The sequence below is a fragment of the Octopus bimaculoides genome, chromosome 24, assembly GCF_046866305.1.
Source record: "Octopus bimaculoides isolate indiv1 chromosome 24, ASM4686630v1, whole genome shotgun sequence".
NCBI classification, from domain to species: Eukaryota; Metazoa; Mollusca; class Cephalopoda; order Octopoda; family Octopodidae; genus Octopus; species Octopus bimaculoides.
The window spans coordinates 16,586,336-16,606,188 of record NC_142951.1 but is presented as its reverse complement, the minus strand read 5'-3'; the positions used below and the strand labels follow the sequence as shown (position 1 = coordinate 16,606,188).

General features: G+C 35.8%; 2 protein-coding genes and 1 long non-coding RNA gene across 4 annotated transcripts in view; 2 read left to right on the top strand and 1 right to left on the bottom strand.

The window, feature by feature from the left end:
- The window catches only part of LOC106877382 (uncharacterized), a 900,394-nt gene that overhangs the window by 87,174 nt on the left and 793,367 nt on the right, over positions 1–19,853 (top strand). The gene's annotated exons all lie outside the window — the stretch shown is intronic.
- On the top strand, positions 2,072–15,903 carry LOC149131209 (uncharacterized). The gene is made up of 2 exons (XM_089341137.1): positions 2,072–2,462; positions 15,808–15,903. Exons 1-2 carry the CDS (start codon positions 2,220–2,222, stop codon positions 15,901–15,903), a joined length of 339 nt encoding a protein of 112 aa, XP_089197263.1. The 5' UTR covers positions 2,072–2,219.
- The window catches only part of LOC128250751 (uncharacterized), an 11,736-nt gene continuing 8,554 nt past the window's right edge, over positions 16,672–19,853 (bottom strand). For both annotated transcript variants that reach the window (XR_016238266.1, XR_008266736.2), the window contains exon 3: positions 16,672–16,810. This is a non-coding gene — a long non-coding RNA (uncharacterized LOC128250751). The remainder of the gene's footprint in view (positions 16,811–19,853) is intronic.

Below are 19,853 nucleotides of genomic sequence, written 5' to 3'. Positions count from 1 at the left end.
CCTTCGTCTCTACATTCTGAGTTCAAATTGTGCTGAGGTCGACTTTACCTTTCATCTTTTCAAGGTCAGTAAAATAAGTACTAGTCATGTACTAGGGTTGATGTAATCATCTAGTCCCCTTCCCAAAATTTCAGGCCTTGTGCCTTCAGTAGCAAGGATTATTATTAAGGTGGCGAGCCGGCAGAATTGTTGTCATGCTAGACAAAATGCTTAACGGAATTTTGTCTTTATGTTCAGAGTTCAAATTCTGCTGAAGTTGACTTTGCCTTTCATCTTTTGGGGGTTAATAAGTACCAGTTGATCACTGGAATCAATTTAATCAGCTTACTCCTCTACCCTCTAAATTGCTGGTTCTGTGCTAAAATTTGAAATTATTATTATTATTATTATTATTATTATTATTATTATTATTATTTTCTCCAGCTTTGCTTTCAAAGTTCAAATTCCACCGTAGTTGACTTTGCCTTTCATCCTTTCGGTGTTGATAAAATAACTGTTGAGCTTTGGGTCAATGTAATCAACTTGTACCCTCCTTCAACATTTTAGGCCTTGCGCCTATAGTAGAAAGAATTAATATTACATATCCTAAATTGTTATTGCTAAATACCATAATTTGTTGCTATATATAGTTAGTAATTTACTGATAAATATTGAATTTTAAATATTTGGCTGTGGTAAGAAGTTTGCTTTCCAACCCCATAGTTCTGGATTTAGTCCCTCTGCATGGTGTCTTCTATTGTAGCCTTGGGCTGACCAAAGCCTTGTGAGTGGATCTTGTAGATGGAAACTGAAAGAAGCCCATCACACACACACACACACACACACACGTGTGTGTGTTTTTGTCTCCTATCACCACTTGATAATCGGTGTTGCTTTGTTTATGTCCTTGTAACTTAAGATTGGCAAAAGGGACCAATAGAACAAGTACCAGGCTTAAGGAAAAATAAGTACCGAGGTTGATTCATTTGACTAAAAATTGTTCAAGGCAGTGCCCCAGCATGGCCACAGTCTGACTGAAACAAAGTAAAATATAAAAGATTACTACTGAGTCTTGTTTTTGTTGTTATTTAATCTTATGTCAGTTCTGATCAGTCAGACACTTATGGTTAAAAGTATTTAACCTAATTTATCACCAAGAGAAACCAACATCATACTGAAAATCTCAACTAAACACCATTGTCTCTTCAGTGTTGTAGATCAGGGAGTTTCAATGTGCAAAGCAGTGCTCCAGTATGGTCCTACATATAATAGTTAGAACTAAATAATCTAAAAACGAATGTATTATTTTTTCATCCGATATTTTGTTTAGCCTACTTGCATATATTGTCTTAATCCTTATCTCTTAGTTAGTGAAGATAATCCTATTTATTTTTCTATATATTTTAGTTTCCATCTAAATGACTTGCACTATATTTACATTGCGAAAGCATGTATTTTTTTTTTAGATACTGTTTTTATTATTTTATTTTATACACTTCCCCCTCCTTCACATAATATAATTATATTACCTTTTAATCTGTGTTGGGACTCATAAATATATTTGTATTACCTTTGTAAATTCTGTTTTCACTTATTTGATGCTAACCTGTCATGACTTTAGACATAGAAGAAAACAAAATAAATTTCAATAAATAGATAAATAAACATGACAACACCACCAACAGTAATATAAACATCAAAAAGCTACTGTGATTTATTCAATATGTGGATCTGAATAAATGAGCCTGTTATCATTTGGAAAGTAATTAAAAGAAAACAGAGATACGTATAAAAAAAGAAGATGGCTAATGATACTAAAGAAATGCAACCTAAATATGTATCTTGAGAATTTTCATTTGTACATGTAAGGGTAGTTGTGTCCTTGTTAAATATTTCATCACTGTTGTCATCATCATCATTATATTTGTTGGGCCTTGTTTATTTAAATTATAAACAGCCAGCAAACAAAAGAAAAAATAACAACAAAAAATTATACACACTCACACATACACACACACACAGAAAAAAAAATCATGTACACCCTATTTTATGCCAAGTTACATCCCAGCAACAAGATGTCTTCGTGATTCTCTCTTGGATATTTATTTATTTTTCTTTCCTTTTCTGAAACTATTTGAGATGGGTTTAACTCAGAATTTTTCGTGTTCCTTTTCCTTTTGTGTTTTGTTGTTGTTTGTGATGTCACTGTAAATAAATAAATGAATAAACATAAGGAATAGATGGAGTACCAGCGCTATGTTCTTCCACCTATAAGGGAGCAAGTGGAAGAGGAGGAGGAAGTGGAAGGGACTGAAAATGATCTCACAGCCGATGATGTGTCACAGTTAGACACAACGGACGATGTCTCAGAAATCGAGGATTACCCTCCAAGTTGGAAAAGCATCTCTCAGCTTGATCCGACCGAGGACCTTTTCATTTGGGGGAACCTTCTGTCTGAGTCTTCTGCCTTATCTTCATTTGAGGTAAGAAAATTCCTTACTGAAACTAGCCGACACTTTGGTCTCTCTTGCACGCACACACACACACGCACGCACACACACACACATTTATTTTCTCTCTTTATCTCTCTCTCTTGTATTTTTTTTTGTATCAATTCTTTTTTCTTGTTTGTTCCTTTTACATGTATTCTATCTCCTTTATATCTTCTAAATACCTCATCATTCATTTAGTGCACAGGCCTTGAAAGTCATTTTGCAGTTAATGTGCTGGTGTATCTTGGGCTATATGGTTATGACATAATACAGAAAGAAGAAATTTCTCTCTTTAACTTTTTCAATTTTTACACCTTTTCACCTATTGTCTTATTCTTAAATACTTTTAACTTCTCTTAATTTAACTTAACTTCCCCTGATTTATTCAGTTGCAATATTTAATCCTCCTCCTTTAGTTTCGTAACCTCTCCTACTAATGGCGTTACCCTGTTATCTTTCTGTCTGTACTAGCCATTTGCAGTCTCCCTTACCAGATACTATGACCAGTGATCAGTTGAAATACCTAGACATTTATTTAAGGAGACTTCTCAAGTCTATCAATATTTTTTTGCCAGTAACAGGTGTAATTTGAACTCAGAATGTACAGATATGCCAAGTTTTCTTTTCTGTTGTATTAACATTCTGCTTATCGATTGTCCTGGACGAGTACCTTATCGACTTTTGAAAGTTTATCTAGGCAACTTTGGATGCCATATTTCATTTACTAAGATATCTGTATCAAAGGCTTAAGGTAATTTTATCTTCTATCTTTTACTTGTTCCAGTCATTAGACTGCGGCCATGCTGGGGCACTGCCTTGAAGAATTTTTAATCAAATGAATCAGCCCCAGTACTTGTTTTTTGTTAAGCTTGGTACTTATTCTATCAATCTCTTTTACCAAACCACTAAGTTATGGAGACATAAAGAAACCAACACTGGTTGTCAAGCAGTGGTGGGGGACAAACATAAACACACATGATGGGATTCTTTCAGTTTCCTTCTACTAAATCCACTCACAAGGCTTTGATCAGCCCAAGGCTGTAGTAGAAGATGCCCAAAATGCCACACAGTGGGACCAAACCTGGAACCATGTGATAAGAAGCAGCACACTTTTTCTTACCACACAGCCATGCCTATGCCTATAATTTATGTAGATTCATTTTAAATTTAGAATATGATGTTTGCTTGAGGTCTCAACAGTTGTCAATATGTTGTTATTGTTTACTCAATCAGGCCTGGTCTAGAGCTTAAGCCTATGATCAAAGGCTCTCCCACTCATGACCTTCTCTTCTCTTTTTTATAACTAGGGCTACATAATCTAATGAGTCTCTCTCTCTCTCTCTTCATGTGTAATTTAAGGAATAGTTGGTTGCTTTTACTATTAGTTTTCCTATTAGTTGCTTTTCCTATCAAGTTCATTGTTGTTTTCATTGCTTTTAAGGAGGGTTAACTGGCAGACTTGTTAGAATACCAGAAAACATGTGTTATCATATTTCTTCTGTCTCTTTGTTCTGAGTTCAAATCTTGCTGAGATCAGTCAACTTTTCCTTTCATTCCTTCAATGGTGGTGGTGATGGATGGGGTGGGGGAGTCGATGAAATAAAGTACGAGTCAAGAATTGGATTTGATGTCATTCATTGACCTCCTCTCTCAGAAATTTGTGGCTTTGGGCAGTGTTTCCTGTGAGCTGTGAACTTCTGTGTGTGCATGCCTTCATAACTTGTGTACAAAGGGGAGAGAAAAATGTGTGCACACAATGTTTTCAAGATAAAATTGAACTTCTTGTAGTTGTAGGAATTTGAAAGATGATTACTTGCATGGATGGGCACATATCCACAGCCCCCACAAAAAGAAGACTCTTTGGCCTTGAGTTTAAATTAGAAACCATTATTATTATTATTATTATTATTATTATTATTGTTATTATTATTATTATTGTTATTATTATTATTATTATTATTAAGGCGGTGAGCTGGCAGAATTGTTAGCATGCCGGGCGAAATGCTTAGCAGTTTTTCGCCTGCTGTTACATTTTGTGTTTAAATTCCGCCGAGGTCGACTTTGCCTTTCATCCTTTTTGGGTCAGTAAATTAAGTACCAGTGAAACACTGAGGTTGATGTAATTAACTAGCCCCCTCTCCTAAAATTTCAGGCCTTGTACCTATAGCAGAAAGGATTATTATTATTAAGGTGATGAGCTGGCAGAATCGTTAGAATGCTGAGCAAAATGCTTAGTGGCATTTCATCTGTCTCTATGTTTTGAGTTCAAATTCTGTCAAGGTGAACTTTACCTTTTGTCCTTTCAGGATTGATAAAAAATAAGTACCAGCTGAACACTGGGGTTGATGTAATTGACTAGTCCCCTCTTTTCAGGGTCAGTAAAATAAGTACCAGTTGAGTACTAGAGTTGATGCAATCAACTTACCCCCTCACCAAAATTGCTGGCTTTGTGTCAAAATTTGAAATTATTATTATTGTTTTTACATTATGAGTTCAAATTCCACAGAGGTAAACTTTGACTTTCATCCTTTTGGGATTGATGAAATAAGTATCAGTGTAATAAGGGTCAGTGTAATCAATTAGCCCCTCCCGCCAAATTTCCAGCCTTGTGCCTATAGTAGAAAGGAATATTATTATGATTGAGTGAGAGAGCTGTGCATGCTATCAAAGTGACACTGGGGTAAAATATAAGATCAATACACCCATCATGACTACCCATCTCATAAAGGTACACCAGACACATGCATCACAACCATATGTATGCGACATAGTGATCTCCTATCAAGATAAACAGTGCATAACCTTGCAGGTGGCACCCAGTTAGAATTTTCTTCAGGTTGAGTTGCTCATCCTGCTCAAAAGGTCCCTGAATAAGGTTTGTTTAAGGATGTTGAATGAAACACCCATGTTTCCAGAGGTGAATTATTCAAACCCTAAAGAATTCCTCTCAACACATGGCTATGATGTTCCACCACTACTTCTGCTCTTGATCAGAGATGCACATATCATCAGCCACTAAGGGACATGCTCAACTGGTTAAGGTCAAACAACTGACAAGCAAATCTGCGGTATTGAGCAGAATATTTGCTGTAGCACATCTTTTATACCAAGACAAAGCAGTGTACATGATAACACTTCCAATCAGTTAAGATCAGAAGCCATGAGGACCATTGCCTGGTAGTGCATCATTATTATTTGGGATTGATAAGATAAATTACCAGTTAAGTATTAGGGTCTATGGTATAGATGAACCCCCACCTCCTAAACTTGCTGACCTTGTGCCAAAATTTGAAACAGTTATTATTTTATTTTTATTAAGGCAGAGAGCTAGCAGAATCATTAGCAGCATTTCATCTGTCTCTGAGTTCAAATTCTGCCAATGTTGACTTTGCCTTTCATTCTTGTAGGGTTGATAAAACTTGCTGTGCCTATAGTAGAAAGGATTATTATTATAAGGAAGGCAAATGTCAGATTTAGTTGTGATGGGAAATATTTTGTGGCATCTAATTATGTCCCTTTATCTTCTGAGTTCAAATCCTTTTGGGCCTAACTGGAGTTGATGACATAAAGTACCTATCACATGATAAAGTTGTTTAGATTCACAAAACACTCAAAATTAGCAACCCCCATACCTGGATTAAAAGTTATTAAATTTTATCAGAACATAAGGTGGGGAACTGGCAGAATCGTTAGCATGCCAGGCAAAATGCTTAGTGGCATTTCATCTGTCTTCACATTCTGAGTTGAAAGTCTGCTGTGGTCGACTTGGCCTTTCATCCTTTCAGGGTTGATAAAATAAGTACTGATCGAGTACTGGGGTTGGTGTGTGTGTGTGTGTGTGTGTGTGTGTGTGTGTGTGTGTGTGTGTGTGTGTGTGTGTGTGTGGGTGGGTGTATACCATATATACTCATGTAAAAATTGAATTTTTTACACCATTTTTTAAGGTCAAATTTATGGGGTCGACTATTACATGGATACTACTTTTGAGGGGCTGAAATTCAAGCTAGAATCCAAATTACCGTATCAACAGCAGAAGACCTACTGATCTTTAAGTGAATAAAAACAAAAACACAATGAATTACAGTAATATTACCAATTCTGTGCATCAAAACACGTCCTAGTAAAATATAAAGGTTGCATGGGAACCACTGATCTCATGATTAATTGAATGTTTTTAGGCTTACTAAAGTCTTGCCTTTGTATGAATTCAGACAATGGCATTTGCCAGTGTTCACCAATCGTGCTGTCTGTGAAACACGTTTCTCACAGTTTAAACAATGAGTGTGTGACGCATGTGTTTATTGTGCTTGAAGATGTAAGTAGGATTGCAGCATATCTTGTGCATACGTTTTATTAATGGTGATGCAGCACCCATCAACAGCTGTGTAGTGCTCACTATTAAATGGTGTTTTACTATAAGCAACAAGCTTATAGAGCAGGCTTCAGTAAGGTAGCCACACAATTTAGTAAGTGTTGTTTCTACATACATGATAATACAGTACCTTGACCCACAAATGTTGTCCTGCTGTTTCTGAAATACTAGGGTTGACTTTTACACGGGATCTATGGAAAATTCCCAATTTTGGGGTCAAAAATAGGGAGTTTACATGAGATTGATTATTACACATGAGATTTACATGAGATTGACTATTACACAAGTATATATGGTGTATATACACACACACACAGATGTGGCTGTGTGGTAGGAAGTTTCCTTCCCAACCACATGGTTCCAGGTTCAGTCTCACTACGTGGCATCTTGGGCAAGTGTCTTCTACTGTAACCTTGGGCTGACCAAAGCTTTGAGAGTGGATTTGGTAGACGTAAACTGAAAGAAGCCCATTGTGTGTATGTGTGTGTGTGTATATATATATATATATATATATATATATATATATATATATGGGAGAATTTAAGAAAAAACAGCAGACAAAGAGAGGTGGTGTAAACAACAAATGGATGTATTAGTATAACGTTTGGGAATAGAGAAAGTCTTTAACGTTTCAAGCCTATGCTCTTCAACAGAAAAGAACACAGAAAGAAACAAGGAGAGAAAAAAAATAATATAAGTGTAGTGGTCAGTGATCTATCATGGTGAATACCGGACAGAAGGATCACACAGGAGAGTTAAGAAGAAGGGGAGATAACAAAAAAGAGGTGATCCCAAAACAAAGGTGCGTGTGTGTGAGAGAATGTTATTGTAATATATATATATATATATATATATATATATATATATATTACATCAAAAATTTTATATCTTGGACATAAAGTTACCCAAGGTTTTGCATCAACAAAGCAAAGCCTTGTGGACAGCTTGTCAGACTCTATATAAATACAAAATTTAAAATATCTACGTCGCAGATGTGAGGAAATGCTCAGAACTCAAGTAATATAGCTTAGCAAAAAGACTTTAGTGAAGACAGGCTATCTCCCTTGAATCAGAGTGGTGGGGGAAATCCCTTATAGACCCGAAGAGGCCTAACTAGCAAATGGGGAGATCCAATTTTCCAGTAAGTAGTGCTTGAAGTGGATACAATTAGAAAACACTTCTTTACAGCTGTTTAATGCACCAGGTTTCTTATAAGTCCTTAAGAATTTTGGCTCTCTTCACAATGTTGACCTTGCAATGGCTACTCCCATTAATATATGGGCCCGGATAATTGATTAATATTCACCTGAGGTCACATGGGGTCCCTTGATCTTTGAGGTGCCATAATACACACACACACACACAAATATATATATATATAAATGTAGGTATGTCTTCTCTGAGGAGCAGCCAGCAAACTGTGAAACAGTCCACCAGATGACTTATTGCTTTTTGTCTGCACTTCAGTAGCACTGAATGTGCTTATGTCCTTATTTCACCACAGCCTGGTTTTGTAATATTTATTTAATTTTGCCTGGTTTGTGTTGTGTTTTGCTTGATGTGTATGTATGTCTGTGTATATGTATGTCTCTATGGCTATGTAGCTCAGAAGTATGATTCTGAACCATGTGATCTCAGCTTCAATCACATGTGCAGCACCTTTGGCAAGTGTCTACTGCTATATAACTCCAGGCTTGTGAGTGTATTTGGTAGACAGAAACTGGACGAAGCTTGTTGCGTGTGCATATATGTATATATATATATGTGTTTGTGTGTACTCTTGTCTAAACATTTCATGATAGTTCTAAACAAGCACTGCCATCATACAAGTAGTGTTATTTGTTTCCAGTCTTTGATGGAAAACCTGTCTGGCCATGAGGAAATATTACCTTCTTTGGAAACAGGTGAAAGTTGGCAATAGGAAGGGCATCAAACTATAAAATGTGGCTCGACAAATTCTTGGTGACCCACGCAAGAATGGAAAAGTAGATGCTAAATGATGATGTGTGTGTCTCTGTATTCATGTTTGTCTACATCAGTGGATCTCAACCATTTTTTACTGATGAACCCCTTTGATTACTGGACCCCTATAGCCATTCAAAGTTTAAAAACTCCTATTATTAGGAAATTATCTTTTACTTGTTTCAGTCATTAGACTGTGGCCATGCTGGAGCACCACTTTGAAGAATTTTAAAGTCAAATGAATTGACCCCAGTATATTTTTTTTAAAAACCTGGTACTTATTTTATCACTCTTTGCTGAACCATTAAGTTACAGGGACATAAACACACCAACAATGGTTGTCAAGTGGTGGTGGTGGTGGTGGGGGTGGGCACAGACACAAAGATACACGCACACGACAGGCTTCTTTCAGTTTCCATCTACTGACTACACTCACAAGGCTTTGGTCAGCCTGGAGCTATAGTAGAAGACACTTGCTCAAGATGCCACACTGTAGGACTGAACCCAAAGCCATGTAGTTGGAAAGCAAACTTCTTACCACACAGCCACGTCTGCGCCCATCTATAAAAAAATTGTATAAAAATTAAAAATATTTTATGTATTGTAGAAGTATAATCAGTTAATTGCATATAAATTTTAACAAGGACCATATGAACCCAGGTTGAGAACTACTGGTCTACATTAAGCTAAAACAGGGGTTATTATTTATGTGAGATTTATGTTTTTTAACCGTTTAGCATTCAGATTACTCTGTCAAATGTAATGCTTATTTATTAACATTGCTTTGAATTAATCATGAATTATCTCACAGCTTTGAAATTTTGATTATTGGATTCTGTTATCTTTTACTTGATTTAGTCATTTGACTGTGGCCATCGTGAAGGAGCACCATCTTGAAGGGTTTTTAGTCAAACAAATTGACCCTAAAACTTATTTTTTAAAAACCTAGTACTTATTCTGTCAGTCTCTTTTGCAGAACTGCTAAGTTACAGGGAGAAAGAATGACACATACACATAGATATTATATATATATGACAGGCTTCTTTCAGTTTCCATCTACCAAATCCACTTACAAGGCTTTTGTTGACCTTAGACTCTAGTAGAAGACACTTGCTCAAGATGCCATACAGTGAACCTGAAACCATGTGGTTGGGAAGCAAGCTTCTTACCACACAGCCACATCCATTTTAGAATGACATTGTAGAATAGATGTGAGAGGTCATATCTGGTCAGGTTTGGCATAAAACAAGTAGAATATTTGAGCCGGATATGCTGAAGGGTTAATGTATGTTCTTCCTCTGTTGAAGATACTGGAATGTGATGCAAGGAAGATTTTTGGCTGCTATTTCTAGGAGGAGTGCATACAGGCTCTTTCATTGGTTCCTTTGTATTACAATTACCATAGACTAAGTTATGAAGAAAATATCTTGGCTGCAGATACAATGCAGTATCTACTGATTAGATATAAACATAACTTCCTATTGTTGACATATGACCCATCAACCTCCAGTCCAGCGTTTTGTTGACTCATCCTGCTGCAATTCCCTTCTGAGATGACACCAAATGATAATCAATGATTTTTTTCTTGATTGAAGTATGTTACTTATTGATTTTCATCAATCACAATAAGATGGAGTTAATTTTCTCTCTTGCCCACCCTTCTCTCCACCTAACTTCAACTTTCATCATTCCGACACATCTAATAGCCAATCTCCAAAATATTAGGCATAATTGGCATTTTAATTTTTATATGTTTATTTTCTTGATTGTGTGGTCTGGTTTCTTGGAAACTACAGAAAATTTATTTTTTCCTCAGTCTTAAAGGTAAAGACATGACTGTTGTAGGTAGAAGCAATGCTGTGCGGTTAGGAAGTTCTGTTTCCAACCATGTGGTTTTGGGTTCGGTCTCACTGCATGGCACTTTAGACAAGTGTCTTCGACTATAGCCTTGGACCAAACAGTGCGTTATAAGTGAACTTGGTTGATAGAAACTGAAAGAAGCTCATAATGTGTGTGTTTGTGTGTGTGTCTGTCTACATATATGTATATGTTTGTATGTATCTGTATGCATGTGTGTGTATGTTTAATGTATTTGCATGTGTATGTGTAAATATATATATATATGCACGCATATATGTACATGTGTGTATATATGCATGTGTATGTATTGTTACACTGCACGCGACCTCCTGGTACTATCAACAACACAACAGGCTCCAATAATCTGTGTTTGATAGCTCAGAAAACTGCGCAGGCTAGCTCAGCAAACCAACTTGCTTAGAGTGGAATGTGCTGTAGTCAAAGAAGTCAGAAGAGTTGAAAATAACAATCAAAACCATTGAATATAATCAAAATACAAGTACTTTAATTAAGAGGCCAATAACATTTATGGAATAAATAGACAGTTCTTTAGAGAGTTTTTAGAGAGTTCTTTCATTTACCTCTGAAATGTGTAGAGTTCTTCTTGTGAGCTCTTCTTTTATTCACCAGTCTAATGATTTATTTTTTTAATCCTTTCTTTATCTGGACTCCGTTGTTACTTCTGAATTCACAGTACCATTCCTCATTCTTTATGTTGCCAAGTTCTGTATTTTTGTGGCCAGTTCAAAACCATCCGCTGAAACCAACTTCACACTCGACACCAATTACTGTCTCAACTGTTCCACATGAATTTGCTTAGCACCATCGCTCACATTGACTGCATGGCACCAACTACTACACAATACCATTCACATCATCTTCCAGCAAACTTCGAACCACCTGTTCATCACCATTGGCTTCCAGTATGAACTTCCAACCCAAACTACCTCACCATGTGGGCAATAGTAGTCTTAATAGTTCACCCACACAGTAAAAAAAATGCCAAAATCATACCACCTATGCTTTAAACAGTCATGTGACTATAAACATTTATTTTTTCGTTTTCACTTGCAAAACCAGAAAGCAATATATGAATGAGAAATTATCTGAGTATAATTTTTTTGGTTCATAACAATATGTTTGTGTCTTCTTGTTTTGGCATCACATGATATTTGTAAATGAGCATCACTGTCATAGAAGCAGTGTAGTTTATTTTCACTTTTCTGTAGAAGTATATCTGGATGTGGGGAAACATTACCTTGCTTGGAAACAGGTGAAGGTTGGTGACTGGAGCAACATCCACCTGTAGAAAATCTACTTCAAGAAATTCCATCTAATCCATGCAAGAATGGAGACATTAACAATTAAAACAACAATGATGATATTTTAGCAATCCTAGTTTCATTAGCTTCAGTTAGCTGAATAACAAAATTTTAACTTTTTGTCTTTGCTTAGTGTTATTTCTCATTTGCTTAAACTTTGCTTTTATGACATGGACATGTTTTGAAACCAACCTATTTTCCATTACATTTCACACAGATTCAGCACTGAGTTGATGAAGCAGAAATATCATTATAGCAAATGTTCTGCTCAACACCATGGATTTACTTGTCAGATGCTTGACCTTAACCACTTGAGCATGTTCTTTAGTGGCTGACAATATGTGTATCTCTGATGATGGGTAGGCGTAGCAGGGGAGCATCATAGTCATGTGCTGAGAGGAATTCTTTGGGTTTTTAATGAATGTAAGAAAAGCAAAGTCTGAAGGAAATATTAGCCATTTTTCATATTCTCTAGGGATTAGTAAATAGGAACAAAAATCATGTTACTATAAGATATGGAAGATTGTTATTTCTCTTAGATATGGAAGATTATGTGGCGAATACCTAAAGATGACCTTAAACTCTATTAATTAGTTGCTACTATGTAATCTGTGAAATGATGTTTTAGTGATACATAATTGAGCAGCATTGATAGTTATTGATTATATTGAATGATGTTGTGATTATATTTAGGATACCTTGGACTGGCTTGAAACTGGTTTTGTAATTTAAAACCTGAAATATTTTGTTTGTTCTGTTATTAATATGAGACTGAAAAGAGAAGGTGTGAATTGAGATCAGATAATCAAATACAGACATGGTTTGCCAAAATATAGTTTAATATCATCATCATCATCATCATCATCATCATCTGTTTTCCATGCTGGAGTGGGTTGGGTGGTTTGACAGGAGCCAGCAGCCAAGAGGACTTCATCAAACTTTATTGTCTGCTTTGGAATGATTTTTACAGTTGGCTGTCTTTCCTAATGCCAACCCCTTTACAGAATGTATTAAGTGCTTTTTATGTGGCACTGACACAAATGATGTTACCAAATGAAAATTCATTGGGTAAAATATAGGCTAAGGTAACCTTTATAGATGAGAGTTACTTGAATTTTTGACTTAACTGGTCACTGAATAACAACTGACTTGAGCCATGATAACCTGGCTAATGCATACCAGTATGAGAAGTGAATATAAAATGATGATGCTCATATGTATTTATTATACTCATTCACGTTCCATGTTAGCATAGTTTCATTGCTGGATGCTCTTCTTAACTGAATCTGTCAGGTGTGTATGAGTTCTAACTTTTTTTTCTTGCATCAGGGTCACCAGTTGTAGGAAAAAGAACACTGGAGAAGGTAGTGGCTTTTGATAAGCAAAATTTTATTCTTTTTGTACACATGTAAAACCCACCAAATGTTGTCATTACTGCAAATGACAAAACACCAAGTGAGTTTTGAATGTTATTGTCCTTGGTGTAGTAGTAACAGAGGATAAAATGTGGTTAGTTGCTTGATGTGCCACTGACTTCTAATGTCTAATGTTCATCCTCTGACCGATCATGTGTTGTCAGTTGTTGTCCACCATTTCTGTTGGTGATTTCCTAAAGTCGTCTATCACTGCTCTCTCTGCTGCATCCTAAAGCTCTCTGTCTAGTTGTCATGGTGTGTTGAATTTATATTGATTAGGCTCAGAAGGAAGCATGTGAAAAGAGGAAATTGTTGCTTGAGCCTATTCCATGCGAAGATGTGATTGGTCAGATTTCTTTGTTTACATGGGTAATATTCCAGCAAATCAGGACATCAGGTGATTGCTGAATATTCCTGCTATAGGTGCATTGTATCATGGCACCAGCATTAGTGTGGTTGCTTTGTCCTCAGTAAGAATAACGGGTTCTCTTGACCTTGTATTGTCTCTGCTTATTTGTCAACTACTTTATATATAGTGCATTCAGTACATTTTAATCATAGCACCAGCATTAGTGAGGTTACTTACTTTATGCTGCATGGCTAAAGGAACTTTGTAATTGTGCATTATCTCCTTTCTTCAAGATAGTGTGTGATGATGAATAGAAAAGAGAAAGAAGGACCATAGTGAGTGGGTGGTGTGTTAAGAGGAACAGTGATTAGCATAAGAGGGTGGGAGAGGAAGGAGTAATTGAAAGATGAAGGTGACTATATTATCAAGTGTCAGAGAGTGTGTGTTATATATAGAAATTATTTTCCTTTCTATTTCTTTTCTTTATTTTTCTGTCTTTATGTCAGTCTGCCTGTTTCATTCTTCTTTCCCTAATTTCTCTTACTCTCCTTTTTTTCTCACCCTACCTGTCCAGCTACTGTTTACATGTTAATTTAAAATGCCCCATTTACTTCCTACATTGTTACTGACTTACTTCCACTGTACACATGTTGTCAAGGGCAACATGATTTTTAACATTTTATTTGTATTTTTAACTCTGAAAATTTTCCCCTCCTCCACACTAATTTAGTTCAAATGTCATCAGGAACAACTAACTTATTTCACATGAAAACTGACCAGTCTACATCAGTTCTAACTGATGCTATTCAGTGTATTCTCTGTAAGTTGTAGCTGGGGCCCAGGTTTTTTAAAAAAGTGCGTCTTTGTCTCATAAAACCAGATGTGGTCCCAGGTGGGATGGCTTGATTAAAATGCTTTAGAAATTCAACTTCATTGTTGTCAGTATACTCAAATGAGTAGCCAAATATCTTTAAAAAAAAATATTTTAAAAATATCCATAAAATTCAGTATACTCAGTTCAGTCCTACTGTATGACACTTTGGGCAAGCTGACCAAAGCCTTGTGAGTGGACTTGGCAAACAGAAACTGAAAGAAGCCCACTGTGTATGTATATATATATATATATAGATAGATAGAGGTATGTATGTGTTTGTGTTTGTGCCCCCACTATCGCTTGACAACCGATGCTGGTGTGTTTATGAGCCCATAACTCAGTGGTTCAGCAAAAGGGACTGATAGAATAAGAACTAGGCTTACAAAGAATTAGTCCTGGGATCAAATTCTTCGACTTAAACCTTTTAAGGTGGTGCTCCAGCATGGTCACAATCAGATGACTGAAACAGGTAAAAGAATGAAAGAATATAATACTTAATGTATATATGCAGTTGAAAGGCCAGTTACTGCAGTTATTGTCCTGAGAAAACATCTCTTTTGGATTTGCTGTGTTAAATATCACAAATATCAGAAACAAAAATTCGTTTCAGCTGTGCCAGATGCATTCTGATTGTTTTGAACCTTTTCAATGATGCATACTCTCAGCTAAACATGGCAAGTCCTTAAAAGTTATCGCAGGGCAAATTTTCCTGTAACTGGCCTATTGACAACGTGTATGCATTAAGTATGATGCACGGATAGCTATCTTTTAAAATAATGCTCACTGTTTATAGGTTTCAGTTAACACTGAAAATAATTGCGTCTTTATAACAGAGAACCAGATAGAATTTCTGGTGTGTTGGCATCAAAAGGCTTACAATATTTCTGAAAGAAATTTAGTGTTTTCAGAGTTCCTCTGTTTATTTGATTAAATAGTTATAACAAATTCATAAATTAATGATAAAATATTTTAGGTCCCAAAGTTAAGGGCATTCTGATCCACCTATCACAGATGCTGGGTTTCAGGTTTGCTACTATAATCAAAAGGATTCTGGCCTTGACCATTCTTTCTTTTTGTAGACGTATAAACTACACATCAAAAACAAAAAAAAACATTTTTTTTCTGTTGTTAAAATATTTGGACCTGAATCAGTTTTTTTTTCTTTTTGTTTTTGGAACACAGAATCCGAAAATGACATTCATTTATAACCATCACATCAAGATTTTAAGGTACTGGATCCATAAAATTTTATTGTTTCTTCAATTAAATAGCTTATGAGAAATAAGACATAATATACAACCATACATAGAAATTGTTTTGTCTTCAAAGCAGAATGTTTTCTTAAAATTCTACTAGTAAAAATGAAAAAATTTCTACTGACAAATTACATCATTGTTTATGCCTAATTTCTCATGAACCTCAAGAAGATCACGAGTCAAGTTCCTGAAATAGTCTACCATCGCATGCAAGTTCCATCTGCCTTGTTACCTTTGTTCCATTGAATTTATGTTCTGATGGAAATGTTCTCCCCACTCATCCCTTTTAGCATAGTTGGTTGCTTTTGTGTTGCTCAGAAAGTCATTTACAGCTTTTACAAATGAACGCCATTCTGATGGTGCTTCAATACATTTTATTGAATTTAAAAGTTCTTCAAGGTGCTGCCCCAGCATGGCCACAGTCTAAAGACTGAAATAAGTAAAAGATATAATATATATAAGTAAGTTTTTGGAGGGATATATTATCCAACAGTTAAGTTCTAATTAATGGCTAACCACAACAGTCAGGACTACATTTAGTTGTAAGTCTGTGAATTCTTCTGATGGGTAATTCTGCCTTCTCTTTGCTGGACAGTAAAAATTGTCTGGAATGTATATTATTAATATTAATAATAATAAAGAGTATGGAGACTTGTACATCCACATAATTTATTTTATAGTTGTACACAGCATATTATAATGACCTCCATGTGTTTCTGCTGCAATGACTACTCACTGTTGCCAATGCAACCTTGTAATATTGTTGGTGCAGCTTCATCAGGGTCCATCCATTTGGTCACCCTCAAAGTGAACTGATTGAAGTAAATTTGTGGGAGGTGGGGTGTTGTTATTTATAGGTATGTGCTGTTGACCTGAGCTTCAACCCAGTCACACCCATACATACACAAAATCATTTTATCTCGCAGAAACTGAAAAATAAATTTAAAAAAAAACTATATCAGTGAATGTTCTGACACCACATTGTGTTGATAAATATATTTATACTTACCAAAATCAATAATTCATATGTAATATGTTACTCCTTGAAATTATGTTCCTTTGTTGAAAGAAAATATTAATTTAGCATCTTTTTATACAAGTCTTAATGATCACTTGGTCTTTTCATATTGTATTTATTATTACTGTTTGCCTCTAATCATAAAAAAAACAAAAAACAAAATGATAAAATATGGTTCATAGGTTATATGTTTGTATTATCTCTCATAATAAAGTTGATAGTGCAATGGCAGTAGTTACCAGACAGATTTGCCTAAATTATGCAAGTGTAGGAAAGAAAAAAGATGTTCCTACTTTACCACTTACAAAATTAAATTTGTCTCTCTAGTTAGGAGAAAAAAGAGTTTTTCACCAACTCATAACTAACAAAACAAAACATGTATGTATCTCTCTCTTCCTCCCCTCCCCCTCTCTCTTTATATATAGTCAATCCAAACAAAGAATAACAAACATGAAAAAACAACAACACAAGGACGTGGTACAAGTAATGTACTATCAGACGCTCAGGAAAGGAAAGAAAGAGGATTTAAGGTTTCGAGCAAAACTCTTCTTCAGAAATAGAGGAACGTCCAAAAGACGGGAAGACGGAGGAAGAAAATCACCAACGATTCACAGGGGGTTACATTTTGAGGTCTTGCAGATAAATTGAGACCAATTTTAAGCAGTTGACTTAGTGAGTTTAACATTTCATTTTTTGGCAAAATCTTGCTTGATTGAAAATCTAATCCTCCTCTATTTTTCAGGTAAATAGCAAACTGATTTGACAACAGAAAGTCATTGTCAAGTTGAAATTTCCAAAAGCGACAGTTTACCGTGTGTATAAACAATTTAAAGAAGAGGGAAAGATTGATAGAAAAGAACACAAGACTCAAAGTGATTCCAAGTGCAATCCAAAGTTTCTCGCTGGCCTCAAACACTCAATTGAAGCCAACCCATTCACATCCATGACTACTCTTGTATAGAAATGCAATGTGTCCCTTTCTATGGTGTCCAGATCTGTGAATGGGAACCTTGGCCTGACTAGCTATGTTCAACAATGCCATCACCTCCTAACAGCCAAGGCCAAAGCAATTAGAGCCAAGAGATACCCAAAGCTTCTGTCATTCATCAAGCATCAAGGTGCAGGAAAAACTCTCATGTTTGTGGATGAGAAGAAATTCACTTTGGACGCTGAGGTGAATTGCAGAAATTCTCAAGTGATTGCATACAACCCTTCTGATGTCCCCGCTGTGTTTGAGACTAAGAATCCTGCCTCTGTGATGGTACTTGGAGCTGTGGAAGGTGATGGAAATGTTCTGGATCCACTCTTCATTGAGTCTGGCTTGAAGATCAGCACAAAGGAGTATCTGGACATCCTGAAGAATCTATGTTACTTTGGATGGAGCAGAAGCTTGGGTTTGACAATGTGGTGCTTATCTAGGATTCTGCATCATGCAATGGGTCAAAAGCAACATAGGCCTTCCTTGGTGAAAAGATTTGGCCCCATAATATCCCAAGTCTCAACCTTTTCAATTACTTTTTATATGCCTACTTTAAGCAAGGAGCACTGTTTCACCACATGTGGGTGTTAACAGTTTCAAGCTCTGCATTGTTCATATGACATGCAAAATCAAAAGGGCGAAGTTTGTGGCAGCTGCTAAACAAATTCACTAAAGAGGAGCTCAAACACCATATTAAAGAGACATGTATATGTGTATGTATGTCTCTCTCTCTCTCTCTCTCTCTCTCTCTCTCTGTATATATATATATATATATATATATGCATATAGTAGCAAATGCACCTGTCCTTTGGACAGTTTAAGTTGCTTTGGTGGTATTGTTTTCACCAAATAATTGAACTACTGAGAGAGTTTATGAGTAGCACAGCAATCTATGTTTCCAATTAACCTAGGAATGGAAAATTACATTGAAGGCTGGTTATTGTGGAAGTTGTTGCACTTTAATGACCATAGAACATATAAGTTTGCAAGTGATGTGAAGTAGAGCTACTGAAATGTTTTGGGAGTACATTACGTATAATGATTACAAAATACAGTTGTTTTACATGAAAACAAAATTTCTTGTCAGAAACAGCCACATAAATGGTGTAATGAAATTGAAGGAAGATGTTGAAACTTCCCCCCTGTGAGTTTATATTTTTCAACAGCAAAGGGAGCTATTTTTTTCGGAGAGATAAGCTAACAAAAGCCCCTTTATTCTGTCTTCCTCCATAGCCTGTGCATGAACTGAAAGTGAATGTTGCATAAAGTTAAATGGGTGTAGAGCTTTCTGAAAGATATGTATAGCTTTTCCTAGCAGAAACATAAATCTTATTTAAAGGTTAATTCTTTGGGACAAATCAGTTTAGTCACAATGGCAGGTGGATAGTCGAAATAAATAGATAGAAAAAATCCTTTCACTTTCATAAAAAGATTTAAAAAGTATGGAAGACCCTACATGCAAAAAAAAAAAACGTCCTACATGGGAGTTCTAGGCAAAATGGTCAGTGCATGTCCATCCTTGGGACATAGTAATGTGTGTGTAAAGTTTCATTAAAATCAGCTGCATTCAGTGTTCCTAGCCAATTTAATCACTGCCGCTAATGGGACAATGGAAAAAAATACACAAGCTCCTTTCACAACAAGATTAAAAAAGTATGGAAGACCCTAAAGATTATAAAAGTTCATTAATGCAAATGAATTGGAATCATCTATTGTTCATTTCCCATAGCTCTGTAGGCACGAATATCAAAATCTAAGTAGCCTAAGTTCGGGTTTGGGTTATGAAGCAGCTGTGCATGAAATTTTAAAGAGATCGGCTGAAAAATATAGAAGTTATTTGGGTACATTAGCTTTTTGTACACATAAACATACACACACACAAACACGCACACATACACACAGAGAAACCTTCATATTTATAGATATTAGGGAAAAGAACCAAGGTTCATGAATTCATCGATGAAAATCCACTGTC